General features: G+C 45.1%; 1 protein-coding gene across 1 annotated transcript in view; it reads left to right on the forward strand.

Annotated features, from left to right (window-relative positions):
- Window positions 1-12,954, forward strand: part of SPRED2 (sprouty related EVH1 domain containing 2) — a 93,629-nt gene extending 80,675 nt beyond the window's left edge. Inside the window, exons 5-6 of the mRNA XM_075925572.2 lie at window positions 8,505-8,654; window positions 9,311-12,954. Coding sequence (XP_075781687.1) covers window positions 8,505-8,654; window positions 9,311-9,964 — 804 coding nt within the window. The 3' untranslated portion in view covers window positions 9,965-12,954. The remainder of the gene's footprint in view (window positions 1-8,504; window positions 8,655-9,310) is intronic.
- Window positions 12,955-15,102: the final 2,148 nt, after the last annotated feature.

Genomic DNA, 15,102 nt, shown 5'->3' on the forward strand with positions numbered 1-15,102 from the left:
TCTTAAATGTTGCAGAAAGTTGTTAAAAGGGTACAAATTGTCTGCAACATTTAATAAAACTAAACAATTAAAGTGTCTTGATGAGTCAGCAGCCAAACAATTTTTTTTTTAACCTAGAGCCATTTATTTTAGTGGCAAGCACTGCCATTCGACTACCTGCTTCTTTTCATGTGGTTCACTAAGGATATGGAAGAGGGTTACTTGTAATATTGCATGGTAATCAATTTTTCCATGGACATGTTGCTAAAAGAGGGAGAGGAAGAATACATGTCATCAGATATTTGAGAATGGAGGATTGAAAATTTAGCTCTGTATAGAGTAGAAATCTATTGTAAATGACTTCATCTAATAACCCTCCTCCCTCATGTACCTGCTTTATGAGGTTTGTTAAGGGTCTGATTTCCCTGCATCTTGTAAATGTTTTATGAAAACCAAATCAGAAGTTGTCATAAGTAGGCAGTTACATCCTCCTCCTCTGCTTATTTCTGAAAAAAAAAGCTAGTAATAATAAATACTACTGCCTTTTTAAACAAAGCTTGGCATATTTGCAAGATTTGCAGTGAGAGTATTTTAAAAGTTTGCATCAGCTGTGGAGTTCTGTTTTGGTGATGGATTCCAGCTAAAATAATGTGGATCATTATAATTAAATAAATGACCCTCTTATTGATTTAAAGTATCACTTCAGCCGGCTGAACTGTGCATAGCTGAATGCATGGGGTTTTTTAAGCTATAAAGAGCAAAGGCTTTAATGTTGGGGTGGATGCACAGTTTTTATAGCTCAGCTAACTTAGTTTTGTTGAGCTTTTTTAGTTTTTCCAGTTTTTCTTAGAATGACGGTTCCCACCAAATACTGTAGCCAGTTTTGTACCATTATCTCTTTTGTTAACTACTCCTACCAGTAAATGGACACACAACTTGTGTGTGTGTGTGCGCGTGTGCATGCAGTAGATGGACACACAACAACTTGTGTGTGTGTGTGTGTGCGCGCGCGCGTGCAGTAGATGGACACACAACAACGTGTGTGTGTGTGTGCGCGCACGCGTGCACGCACGCATGCGCACTAGTTCTCTGTTCCCAATTAGTTCCTCTTGCTTTAGTAGTGTTTATACAGATTTCTGAAAGAAAAGCCCTTAAGTAACATTGGGTACTTAATCACCTGAAGAGGCCTGGAGGCTGTCTATGCTAATCCTAAAGCTGATCTCAGTAAATGAGAATCTGCAGACTCTGCACTTGATCTACAGACTGTCATAAGCTGTCACTGGAATGCTCTTCCACTGCCTAAAAAAATTCAATACTGAAAGTACTTGCTTGTGCGCTTACTCATATACTAATCATGCAGTAAATACAGGTCAAACCTCTGTAGTCTGGCACCCTCGGGACCTGACTGATGCTGAACCAGAGAATTTGCTGAGCCACAGGAGGTCAATATGTAGCAAGCGAGTCTTTTTTTAATTTTTATTTCACTGTGGCAAATAAACAGAACAATACTCGCAGTGCTATTTAATCATCATATATGACTCTACCAATACACTCTGCATAAGCCTACTGATTAATCACCTGCTGTTGCTCCTGTTTGGGAATGAAGCAGGCCTCAAACTTACGGTGTCCCTCTAGAGCAGTGATGTCCAACCAGTTCTGAAGTGGTAGCCACTGTAGTGGCTACTGCTGTAGTGAACTAGCCACACTCAACCGGCCAGATAGCCACATGTTGTTAGTGGCTAGCATGTTGGACACCACGGCTCTAGAGGATGTTAGTCACGCAGTCTTCCTTATCCACCCTGCTGAGTACCCATCTTTTTGTATGTTATCCTGCAGTGATCGTGTTTTCTGACATTTGAAGGCACCTACATCAATACAAGTTCCAACACATGCGATAGTATAGCTTCCTTGACCACAGTGGGGGAGGGGAAGGCAGAGAAGACTCACTTTCTTTAGCCCTTTCTTTGTCTCTCTTGGCAGAGGGACACACAAGCACACAAAATGGAACCTCAGAGTGTGCCCTCCCATCCCTGTAGCTACTTTGGAGGCTGGTGGAAAGAGGAATAACTTGTTTATGAAAAGGACTGATTCATTTGGCTCATCCTTCCCAACATGAAAATTGGGACTGGGGGACAAACACGGAAGTGTCTCAATGCATCTTCCTCCTGTCTTGAGAATGGTGGTGGCTGGTGGAGTTCTGGGATGCCTCAGCGATAAGACCGAGACGGGCAGAGAGAAGGGGATGTGAGAGTGTGGTTCTCTTACTGGATTCTAATGCCTGTAAATTTGAAAGTATTGTGCTCTTCAAGGTCTGACGTGGTCTGGGTCTTGGGCACAAGGATGTGTACCAGTAAGTTGGCTCTCCTCTAGCATGCCCACTTTTCAGAAGTTAAAAAAGGGGGCAGGTGAATGGTAGCTGGAAGGAATTTCTTCCTGAGGAAAGAAGAGAAATTCCATCATCTAAAGCAGGGGTGGGGAACCTTTTTTGGGTCGGGGGCTGCTGACCCATAGAAAAATCAGTCGGGGGCTGCACAGTAGAGAGAAGCTCCTGACTGAGAAGGAGAAAGACACACCTCACATTCCCCTTGCACTCCAAAGCCTAGGGGGGCCCAGTCTAGTTGGTTTTGTGTGCTCCAGCCCTGCGGGTAGGTGGCAGGGGGCTGGAGTGCCAGCACAGGCTCCCCAATGCTGTGAGGGATCCAGGCAAGCCAGGGGCCATATCCCGCCCCCAGGCATGAGGTTCTCCACCCCTGATATAAAGCATTCTGTCTCTGCCCACATTCCGAACCAGACATGGGTGGTTCAGCATGGTGTTGTATAGCATAGGGAAGTGAGCAAAGCAGGGTGAAGCAACACAGAGAACTGGTCAGACAGTAATGTTTTATACTTAAAAAGAATTAGGCAGCTGTGCTCCCTGCTCGCTGTGCTTGCCAGCCCACCTATCTCTGGGAGTAGGCAGGCATGGCTCTCCCCCTGGCCATCAGAGAGGGCCAGGTTTGTGCCAGCCCTGCCCGGCCTCTGGGAAAGGGGAGGGGAAGAGCTAGACCAGCCCCAGCCTCTCACCCTCCCACCCATGGACTGCCGGGAGAGAAGTGAGGGAATACCAGGGCCACACCAGCCCTGATCTCTCTTCCTCCTCCCCTTCCCGGGGCCATGCCAAACCTGCCTCTCTACCGCAGCCCTGGTCTCTTGGCCACTGGAAGAGGGCCGGATCTGAGCCAGGGGACAGTGGCCTCTCACTGTACTCCGGGACCCAGCGGGGAAGCAACGCCTTCGCCTTCCTTGGGCCAGGCGCTTGGGCCACTCACTGCCTGGTGCTCTACCATCTTTCTCCCCGCCCACCTCCCCAAGATTAGAGCGCCAGCTTCCTGACGGGGGAAGAATCCCCGAGGATCTGCACCAGATTTGGCTTGCAGGGAAGCGTGCACAGGAAGCTGGCACTCTAATCTTGCAGGGAAGGGGAAACGAGGCTGGAGCGCCAGGCAGGTGGCAGCCCAAGTGCCTGGCCCAAGGCAGGTGAAGGTGCTGGTTCCTTGCTGGGTCCTGGACCACCAGAGCCCTGGAGCACAGCAAGAAGCCTCTGCCAACACCCCCGGCCCTTCTGCAGGAAAGCTGGGGGCCAGCGGGGAACTGAGGGCGCTCCCCGAGGAGGGGCTGGGAGGGAACCCCGAGCCATGGCTGCAGCTTCCCCTTCTGGGGAGTCTGCTCAGGCTGGGGGGCGGGGCGATGCAAAGTGATGTGATGATGTCACTCGATCGCCCCGCAGGAAAGGGGTTTGGGTTGGGGGGGGGGTTGGTTGTTTGTTTTTTTAGAAACAGAAGAAAAAAAAAGACCAAGCTAATGTAATTATATTCAGAAGTTTAGGCTCTTATTCTTGTATCTCCTGGCTAACTTTTAAAGCATGGTTACTTTCTTTGTGGAATCATAAAATCTAGAAAACCTTATTGCAACATTCAGGAATCATTTTTGATAATATGACTCTTTTTTTTGCCTTATTCCATCTGCTTTTATAAATCCCAAGTGATAAGGCTTTTCATTATTTCACTTGAGCAACTGACTCCTGTCACTGCCTCATATTGCATTGCTTCATATTTTCAGCATGAATCTTTGAAGTTTCTATATACGTTCATCCTGTATATTGCATAACAAATGGCAGAACTATTCTGAAAAAACAGCAGAGGCAAGGTGACCAGCCCAATTTTGTTGCTGTGGGGGAGTAGTCTTTTCACATCTTATGGGCACTTATCTCAGGATATTACTCAGACACCTGATTAGCCATTCTTGAGCAACAAACACATTTAGTGGAAATGGCCTGTAGTAAATGATTAACACACTACTCTTCACTAATGACATATATTGACGAGGCTTTTAAATTTTAAATGACTGAGTCATTTTAAAAAGGAACGTCTCAAATTCCGAGAAGGAAACATAAGTTAAGCATTTAAAAAAAAAAAAAAAAAAAAAAAAAGTAAAGCTACTGCAGTGTTACTAGAGACAGCTTTTCACACAGACGCTGGATAATTTGTATTTTGTTCCCCAGTAACCGTATCTGACATATGCACACTTATTTTATAAAGGTGTCCTAGGGGGGTACACCCCCTGCTCGCTACGCTTGCCAAACTCCACTCCCCACCCTACCTCCATCTGCCGCAGCCAGATCGTGGCCCATCCACCGATCCGTGCCATATCAGGAGGGGGCCACCACCAGCCCTTTCTGTGGCCAGATGGGGACTGGACTTGGGTCCTGCCCCAGGATCGGGGCCCAGGACAGGACACTGCAGCCAGATGTGGGTTAGGCTCCAATTGGGGTCTTGTTGACCAGGCTTTATTTTAAAATGAAGTATAATATTATGTCCAACACAAAAAGGTGTCAACATTGTGTTTGTTAATGGCAGGGGCGGGGAACCATTTTGGGGTTGGGGCCCACTGACTCACAGAAAAATCAGTTAGGGACCACACAAGTGAGAGAGAAAAAAAGCCCCCCCAAAAACCCCACCAGCCTTCAGTGATGTGGCCCCCAACTGAAACACCTCACTTCCTCCCTGGTGCTCCAGCCCGGGTGGGGTGGGGAGGACTGAGGTTTCAAGGCCTCAGGCCAGATGAACTCTTCTGGGGTCCCAGGGTGAGTGGATTTTGTGGGCCCCCTCAGTACTGGGGTGGTGCCAAAAAGGAGGGGTTCGGTGTGTGGGACAGAGCTGCTAGTGAGTGGGATACGGGTACAGGATCTGGGCAGGAGGTAGGGGGCAGGAGGGGCTGAGGGCACAAGGTCTGGGTGGGAGGTAGGGGGCAGGATGTCCAGCTGAGGGTGGGAGGCAGCTGAGGCGGCAGAGTCTTGGCTAGGGTTATCAGGTAGACACCCAAAAAAACTGGACACACTTGATTGTGGATGGGGGGCAGGGCTGGCCGGGAGGAAGGGGGGTTGGGAAGCAGAGCTGGGCGGGGTTGGGGGCCGCAAGTTTGGCTGAGAGGAAGGGGGGCCGAGAGGAAGGAGGGTGGGAAGCACAGCTGGGGGGGGGTCAGTGGATGCAGGGCTGGGCGGGAAGCAGAGCTGGCGGTGGGGGGTGCAGCAGTGCTGGGGTCAGGAAGAGGAACGGGCTGGTGGGAAGCAGAACTGGGGGAGGGGTCGGGGGCTGCGAGGCTGGCCGGGGGGAAGGGAGGGGCCAGGAGGAAGGGGGTGTGGGAAGCAGAGCTGGTGGGGCGGGGGGGTGCAGTGGCGCTGGTCAGGGGAGATCAGGAAGAGGAACGGGCTGGTGGAAAGCAGAGCTGGGGGGCGGTGCAGGGGGCCTGGCCGGGGAAGATCAGGAGGGGAAGTGGGGAGCATGGTCTGGACTTGAGAAAGTGTGGGGTACTTACTTGTCTTTGGGCCCTGCACTGGTCCCATGCTCAGCCTTCCGCTGCTCCCATTAGACAGAATCTGGCCAGTAGGAGCTCGGGGAAAGGCTCCAGAGAGCATACTCGCACGCGGCTGTTCCCCCAGCTCGGGGGCGGTGGGGGGGTGCTTCTTCCCCTCGCAGTGAGGCTCGGGGCTTTCTCTCCCTTCCCTGCCCTTCCCCCTGCAACAGAAGCCAGAACTAGTGCTCCGACTGTGCGGGGCAGGAAGGAAGGCGAGGCTGCAGCGCCAGGCAAATGGGGCCCAGGCTGCTCAGGTCAGTGATGCCGGGCACCTCCTCGCCTGCCTTCCAGATGTACCGCTCGCTGCTGCAGCCCCATTCTTGGCTGGCTGGGCGGGAGGGAGGGAGGCAAGCAGTCTGGGGGCTGGGCTTAGGTCTCAGTGGAGCGGCTCAGTGCAGGGCTCTGGGGGCGGCTAGGGACTCGGGGTGCCTCTCCCCGCACCTGGCGCTTCTCCTGAGCCTGCTGGCCAAGCGGCCCTGGAGCAAATTGTGCCATCCCTGAACAATGTCCAGGACAGGGAGCCCGTGGGAGGGCGGAACCCATGGGGACGCCATAGTGACATGATGACGTCACTCTGTCCCATAGGAATAGGTTTTTTTATAGCGAGCGAGAGAGAGAACTCGCATGTGCATTTACCCTAGTATTTAATAAGAGTGCTTGGTGACTTCAGTGTCCATGTGGACAACAAGCCTGGGATTTCTTTGTCATCAATGAGTGTCATGGGACTTGTGCCATGCAATTCAACTTCTTCAGCAGTCCTAGAGTTTGAGATGAGTAGAGGTGGGAGAATACTGAAACTAACACTTACGCTGTGTAGACAGAGGGTTGCCTCCTTTAGTTTCAGGTTTGAAAATCTACCTGTATAAGCTAATGGAACTGGGCTAGTTCTAGAGGATTCTGAGGAAAAATATTTTTCCTCCCTCAGACCATTCTGGTAATGGTTTGGAATGATGTGGCACGCTTTTCCTCCACCTTCAATGACACGGCCCCAGAATCACACATATCTCTGAATTAATCCCCTTGAAGCGTACTGATGACCTGCAGTGACTGATGGGAGAAGGAAGACTTCTAGTGCATAGACAGCAGTAATTCCAGCTCATACATCAGTTGCAGCATGAAGGGCTTTTTAAAATGATATGCCGGGGCATCGTGAGACAAAAAAAAAAATGGTGTTAGGCTGCATACTAATTGACAACTCCATACTCTGTGGATTGGCTGTGGATTGTTGTTATCCTACAGGAATTTTTCTCTGATACTTGAAGACAACTCCAGACTCATGCAACAGTGCAGTGTTTCTCATTGGTATCTAGCCATTGTTTCTGACTTCTTTCCTTCCACTTTTCCAGTGTTTCTTGCCAGGTGTGCCAAGATGTGCAATGAGGTATACTGGCACAGTTTCAGTGTGGATGCAATGAAGGATTTCATGCAAGTGGGAGAGAACTTTTAGACCTTGTTAAATAAATCACTCTGGATTATATGTAATAAAGGTGAAAAATTGAACCAGTTTCTGTAAAAGGTTCAGGAGATCCTTGTCTGAATCAAGATACCAGGCATATTGTTTGCATATCAGAGTCAGTATTCTGCCCGTAAAGTATTTGTTATATCCTCAGATCTATGATCAAATAGAGAAGCTGAGACCCCTTGGAATTTCTTCCTCAAGAGAAATATTCTTAACCTGAAGCTGCAGGTGTTGTTATAGAACCTGGTGGAGGTGGTAGCATATGATGTATCACGCATTTGTTGTGATGCGATACTGCATATACTGATGCAGTAATGTCAAACCCAGTAAAGCTCAAGACTCTAGGCAAGATCTAGGCTGGGAGGACACTGGCCATATCTTTTGAAAAGTGGAGAATATCCATTGAATTTTAAGATTGTTAACAACCAGTGTTCCTTTTTAAGCTGTGCGCTTGTGTGGCCACTCAAGAGAGATGCCTCCCAGCTGATCAGCAGAGCACCCACAACTAGCTTTTATTTCTGCTGATTGTACACATTCACATATGCCTTGGTGCATATAGTAATTTATTCCACACATGGATGGAACATTGGTGACAACTTTTTAAAAAAAGCTTTTAAAAAGAAAAGTTGATTGTTTTACCTAAGTAGTTTGTGATCCATAAGAATTAGGCAAGTGCTTGGAAAACTGGAAAGAAGGTTTCACTTGATTTTTTTTTTTTTAAACTTGCAAGAGAGCATTACTAAATCTTCTGCAGCCTGACTCTCTACTCTTCGTGCATAAATCAGTTAGTCGTGTCTAACATTGTCTGAATCATCCTCTTTAAATTCCTTTCAATGATGCAGTTAATTTTTCCATCCAAAAGGAGTTATAGCGTGAACATTCTGCTTTCTAATGTGCATTACAGCAAATGACATGCTAGGCAAATAGAAATTGTGTTCTCTCACCAAGCACTTATAGCCTATGGCATATTGTATGGTCTGTCAGTGGTAGCAACTTCTGTGGCCTACATACAAATCTATCTGCTTTTTTCTAGCATTTAGGGGAAGTTTACATCTGCTGTTGTGTGTTGTCAGTATTGCAGGTGTGTGAGTGGCTGCATGCATCTTAATGCTATATGCAGTAATAAATTGATTTATGAATTGATTCATTGTCTTTTCCTTCTCTTTGATGATAGAATGCTACAGACAGCTCTTCTAATTCTTCTCAAAAAAGGGAACAGCCTCTGCGGACACTAGCCTCTCCCACATCCTGCGAACATCGCAGAATTTGCACTCATGGGCACCTTCATGACCAGTATAGCTCCGACCACTACCAACTAGAACAAGTGAGATGCTTATTAATTGCACTTACCTAAAGGAAAGTTCTTACTGAGAAAGTTCAAGCATCAAGTTCGTATAAAGTCTAATATTAAGAGACTTAAGAATTTTGTTTTCAAAAGTTGTCATTGAAAAGAAGGTGCTGGATTTCTTTTAATTCAAATATAAATATTCATCTGTGCTATCTGCAAAAGACAGCTGCAGCACTGAGCTGGCATATGGATTTTTCACCTTGACCTAGACCGCTGTGGCAGTTACAAACATGTCCAGCCAGTTGGGGGTGCATAGTGAACAACATGCCTTTCCTTGTGTCTAAGTGGGATATAGGTTCTGAAGCTATTTTCTGTTGCAACAATAGGGTAACAGCATGTGAAAGGTTGTTCCCACTATGCTAGTGTAGAAAGTGAGGCGCACTATAAAGTGAAAGTGGTTTGTCTGCTTTGTTAATCAAAAATCAGTAGCATACAAAAACAAAAAGAAAATTAAGTTAATTTTAGCATTTTAATAATGTGTATGATCAAGAAACATTTTTAAAAACCACTAAGATGACAACGATTTAAAATTATTTCCCAAATGCACTGCTGATGCTTAGTAATGTGATCAAAAATATTGAACACCTCTGCCAGTCATTGATAGAAAAATAAACTGTTTGCCTTTTCTCCAGCATTCAATGCCAAGGCCCTATCGACACGTCAGCTTTCCAGATGATGATGAGGAGATAGTGCGCATTAACCCTCGGGAAAAGATTTGGATGACTGGTTATGAGGACTACCGCCATGCCCCGTCGCGAGGGAAGTACATCGATGCTGATGACATGGACTCGTATGTACGTTTTGCCAAAAGTGATGCCTCAAAACACGATTACAATTATCCTTACGTAGACAGCTCAGACTTTGACCCGGGTGAAAATATAAAGGGTGCTGTGATAAAGACTCAGCCTGTCAAGTTCAAACCACGACGGAAGGAAGATGGAGAGAGATCGCGGTGTGTATATTGCAGGGACATATTCAATCATGAGGAAAACAGGCGGGGTCAGTGTCAGGACGCACCAGACCGCGTCAGAAGCTGCATTCGTCGTGTCAGCTGTATGTGGTGTGCGGACAGTATGCTCTATCACTGTATGTCTGATCCAGAAGGAGACTATACAGACCCTTGTTCCTGTGACACCAGTGATGAAAAGTTTTGCCTCCGGTGGATGGCCCTTATCGCCTTGTCCTTCTTTGCCCCATGTATGTGCTGTTACTTGCCCCTTCGGGCTTGTTACCACTGCGGGGTTATGTGCAGGTGCTGTGGTGGGAAACACAAAGCAGCTGGATGACTACACACAAGTTTAAATTGTGTGATGCTTTCCCGGTAGTTAAGGAGCACGTTGGTGTAGAGCATTTAAATCCTTTATATTTTGATGCAGCCAGTGTGCCCAACAGAGTCCAGAAACCAGCTGGATCATTTGTTTGGTTTTTCAGCGGCCACTCTGCATTGATTTGCTCTTCAAGTGTTCTAACAAACTAACCTACAGTGTAGACTTTTGTATTATTAATCAGTAATTAGACAGAATGTCGTGTACATGTTTATATTTTTTTCAGTTAAAAAAGGACTCGGATTTGAACTGTGGATGGTGGTGGATTTTAGAACATCTCTAATGTGGACGTGTCTTGCCATAGCTTGCCTTGAGCAATGCCATCTATACCTAGCAAGTATTGGCACTTTGAGAAATGTGGTGTAATGGAATGAAATCCCACCCAAGAAAGTATTTTAACCTGCGATCTGTTATTATATGTATAGAAGGTGTTCTAGTAACAAACTTGTACCACAACACAATACTGCTGTCACTGTCCGTTTTTTTAAAGCCAAAATATTCATGTAAGCTGCAGTTTCTCTTTAAAGTCCCTAATCATTTCTTTTGGCAAACATCTTAAATTATTTCTCTGATGTTAAAGTTCAAATAATAAGTTAATATGGGGAATGAGCCTTATTTTCAGTTAACTTTTGAGACTCTGATAGTTGTCCAAGCTACATTTATTTCAGACCAATACTTGAAAGGAAAATTTAAATGTAGGGTTTTTTTTCTTAAATAATTTTGCAAATAAAACTTCAGTTTTGGAATTCTACATAACAGAAAGGAACTTTTCATTACCCTGCTATGTGTTTATTTGAGAATAAAACACTAATATTTCAGTTGAATAAAATTTTTTCGTATTATGCAAAAAATCAACGTGATACCTAGCGCATCCACAATAGTAGTACTATAATCCATTGTGATTTTGAGAAACCTTGGGCAAATGGTGGATTTAAAATATTTTTCAATTGAATTTTGTTCTATAAAATAAATACACGTGCATGAGAATTTTACATTCACACTGAAATCCACATATTAGAGTAACTCTAAATAGGTATTTAAAATAAAAGTCTAAATTTAACTGCCACTCCCATTTCCTGATTTAGGGCTTGTTTACACTAGATGGAGGACCGATCCTGCGGGCATCAATCCACCAGCAGTCGATATATTGTGTCTACTTAGATGCGATAAATCGACCTCCAAGCGCTCTCCCATTGACTTCCATACTCCACCAGGATGAGAAGAATAGCCGGAGTCAATGAGAAAGGAAGCAGGCCCTGCTGAGTTTACTGTGTAGAAGACACCATAAGTGTGTCAACTTCAACTACACTATTTGTGTAGCTGAAGTTGCAACGGTTGGATTGACTGAGAGTAGGGGGAGTTAGTGTAGACGAGTCCTAAGGACCTGACCCTGCAGATGCTTATGCATGTGCAATTTTTATACACGTGAGTAGTTCAATTGATTTCAGAAGCACTTACTCACATAGGCAACGTTAATCATATGATTAAGTGTTTGCATGATCAGGGCCCAATTGTCTCCTGCACCCACCTCCTCTTAGTTCACACCCAGATCTAGCAAGTGGATCCAGAGGGTTGTGTTATGCATACATTATGACGAGAATACAAAACAATTAATGTCATGTCTTGTGTACAAGGCTTGTAATTAGCTGGGAAAAGAATATTTTTCTAATATATTACAAGGAATAGCCAAATAATTTTTATTAAAGAAAGATTTAGAGCAGTTAGCTATAACTAGCATAGTACAATCTGAATATTTTGAGGCAGCTAGGGATTGGCTTGTCAAAGCTGGCACTGCTGTTCCTGCCATAATTTTTTTTCTGCAGTAAATTGCCAGTGGGTGCATGCCCCTTCCCTCCCTCTTATTGCACATTGACATCAGTCTTAAAGGAAAGGAACTTTTTATTTTTGCCAAGTAGATTTAAGAAATGCTTGCCATTCTTTCGAGTAGGAATGTTCCAGCAGTTCCTCTGAGAGCTAATCACAGCTTTTTTGTAAACCATCCGTAATTATGCAACGTGCTTGTAGACTCTAGAGTTTGGTAAACTGATTTTGCAGCAGTTGCTGGGTCTAGGTTTAAAAAATCGAATTGTAATAGAAAGGGATGGCTTTTGCTCTTGGTGTAACATGACTGGGTTCACTAAATGAAATATTAATATTTTGTGCCTGATCGCAAATGACAAATCTCTCAATGGTGTCTAGTAAACATCAAGCCAGCCTCAAAAAGATGTGATAGAACAATCTTCTTTTTTTTTTTTTTTTCAAAAGTTGTTTCATATAAACGAACATCTGTAAGGTCTTGCCTCTTACAAAGCACAACACTACGAAGAGATCTTACAGTTTTTCTTGCGTCTCTACTAAGTGCCCCCTATTTATTTAACTAAATCAGACATACTCCCAGCCTTTATGTATGTCCTCTTTTTTAAAATCCCTCTTCCTTAACCCTTTTGGATTCTGTAATACTTGCAGATTTTGTTACGCCTTTCCCTTTGCTTTGTGAAGGCAGGTGTAAGGGCACAATGGTAGAAAATGGAGGGATTCTTTGTAAATATTTCTCAATGATCTCCACACTGCTGCTGAACAGTGTGTAGTGTTTTCCCAGTCAGCTTTGCAATACTGACATCAATCATTTGAGAGAGATTCTCCAGATTTTATTTTTGTATCTGTGGTAACAACACATTAACCAAAACTTTTTTTTTCAGTTGTGAAAAGGTTTTTTTCAAGCTATTGCTCTCACATTAACAAATTAAAGTGCCTCAAGCCTACATCCATAATGTACCTGTATACTAAAAGTTAAAACCCTGTTGTATTGATTTTTATAAGCCTTTATACCTCTGTGTAAAAAATATATATACAAGTGTATGATGTACATTTTAGTTAACTTCTTTTTTTATTGTTTCTAATATGTATGATCAGCGTAGCCCATGTAAATATAAATACATCGTATGAAAATGCTGCTGCTTACATTATTTGCAAATCTGGAAATGAGAATGGGGACAACTTTGCTCCAAATACAGGTAACACAAAAGAGAAACCTGACCAAGGGTTTACTTGGTGGAGTGGATTACGGTGAACACATGCTGTCAGTTCTTCCAGTTAGCGTGGGATTTTTGATAGCATTCAGCATTGGCCCAAATCTGTACCCAGTGAAGTCCAAAAGGATTTTTTTCCTCTCCTGGGCACCCAGTGCTTTATCATAACTGAATTTTCCAGACATGGTGTTTCCAAACATAACTCATTTTCCGAGCATGGAATTTACTCTCTCTGGTCTAGAGTGACAATATACTGCTAGGGGGTGGAGCTGTTCAAAGACTTGGATGTCTCACAGTGTCTCATCTCCACTCAAAGAAGCAGGAGGTTCCCCTAGGACTCTCGTCTTTGTGTTTCCAGGCTTCCCATTGTGTTTGATTTTGATTTTTCCGTAGCAGGACCAATTACAATCAAAAAAGCTCTGGATCTCTACCACTGTAGAGCAAGGTAATTCTGTTGCAGCTTCAGTGTTGGCAGGCAAGCTTTCAACTGTGTGGGGTGGAAATGCAGCAGCAGGGCCTGGCGTTCTGGAAGCAACGAACTAGAGGTCCTAGGCTGAGTTTTGGGCTATTTCCTGTTCTGACCGAGGTGAAATAGTGTATCCAAGAGCATCGCTCAGAAGTTGGTAAAGTTAGAAGGTCAGCACATGAACCTCTTTGCCACCCTTTCCACACTGCCTCAGGAGCCAGATTTTTATCCCAGTAATTCTAGAAAGTGGGGTTAGCTAGTTCTAGCTGGTCTCTTGAAACCCCAGCCCCTCACTGATTCTGTTGCCCCATCCCTCTCAGGGCACCTGACTCTTATGGGTTCTGAAACCAAAACTAGAATTCAAACAAAAAAAAAACCCCAAAACACACATGCGGCCTCATCCAGTCTTCTGGATTTGTTTTCCTTTGTGATGTAGCCCATACTGCTAGCCTATTAGTGCCAACAGACTTTATTTGGCCTCCCTTTGGCACCTGATTGCTTTGTCCTATCAATGTAGCACAGCAACCCAGCCCAGACTGGTTACCACCAAAGTAGCTTGCCTGTCTCCCCAACAGAAATTGGTCCAATAAAAAAATATTGCCTCACCCACCTTGTCTCTCTCAAATCCTAGGACTGACAACATCACGGCATGTACCAAGATAGCTAGAATCTGCAGGTAGAAGATTTTCTCTTGCCAGTTTCCCATTGTGTGTTCCAGTTTGGCCTAGCTAGCCATCTGCTTGAGTCTGTCTGCTTTCATCCAGCTGCTACGACCATCAGCCTGCCAGTTCCAATGGACAATCAGAAAGGCTGTGATCCAATTCTAAAATCACATCACGGAGAGTGCACCATTTTGTTGTGCAGGTGGTTTTTAAACCACTTCGGCAAAGCTTTAAAGTTCCTAGCGCTGGGCTACTCAACTTTGGAACCCTGGGGGCCACAATGATACAGGACACGATGGCCGCAGCGTAAGTGTGGTTGTATATACATGCGAATCTATGCAAATAGATTCTATCACACTGACGGGCACAAATACAAAGCACTTCGCACAAAGTCCCAGCACTCTTCCCTGGGGGCTAGAAACACCGACACCCTGTATCTGTCTGTTTCTGCCAGCCTGTCCGTGTGCGTCTTTCAGTGCTCACCCCTGCCTGGGAGATGCTCACCATTGTGGAGCTTGTTCCCAGTGGAGGCCATGTTCAAAAGATCCCACCCATGGGCCACGTGTTGAGCCCCAAACCGCCCCACTGCGTGTTGAGTAGCCCTGTCCTAGAGCACGACGGCACAAGCAAGGGACTTCTGAACTGGTGTCACATGCATATGTCCCCTCCCTCAATTCATCCCTTATATCTGCAAATGATTAATTTAAAAAAAAATAAAATGGCTTCTCTTGACTCTCCAAAGGGCAGGCCTCAGACTAGGGCAGCAGCAAAAACTGTGGCTGTGGAGACAATTTAACAGCAGGGGTGCCAACTAGACTGGGGATTCTCATTTCTGAGGCAGTCAGTTGAAGCCTTCTGTAAACAGTGTTAGGTACTATAAACAAAACAAAAGCACCCCAAAAGAATATGGGATCAAAAAAGAGTAGAAAGGGAGGGAAAAAA

The sequence above is a fragment of the Pelodiscus sinensis genome, chromosome 3 (genome assembly GCF_052426305.1).
Source record: "Pelodiscus sinensis isolate ZL-2025 chromosome 3, ASM5242630v1, whole genome shotgun sequence".
NCBI classification, from domain to species: Eukaryota; Metazoa; Chordata; order Testudines; family Trionychidae; genus Pelodiscus; species Pelodiscus sinensis.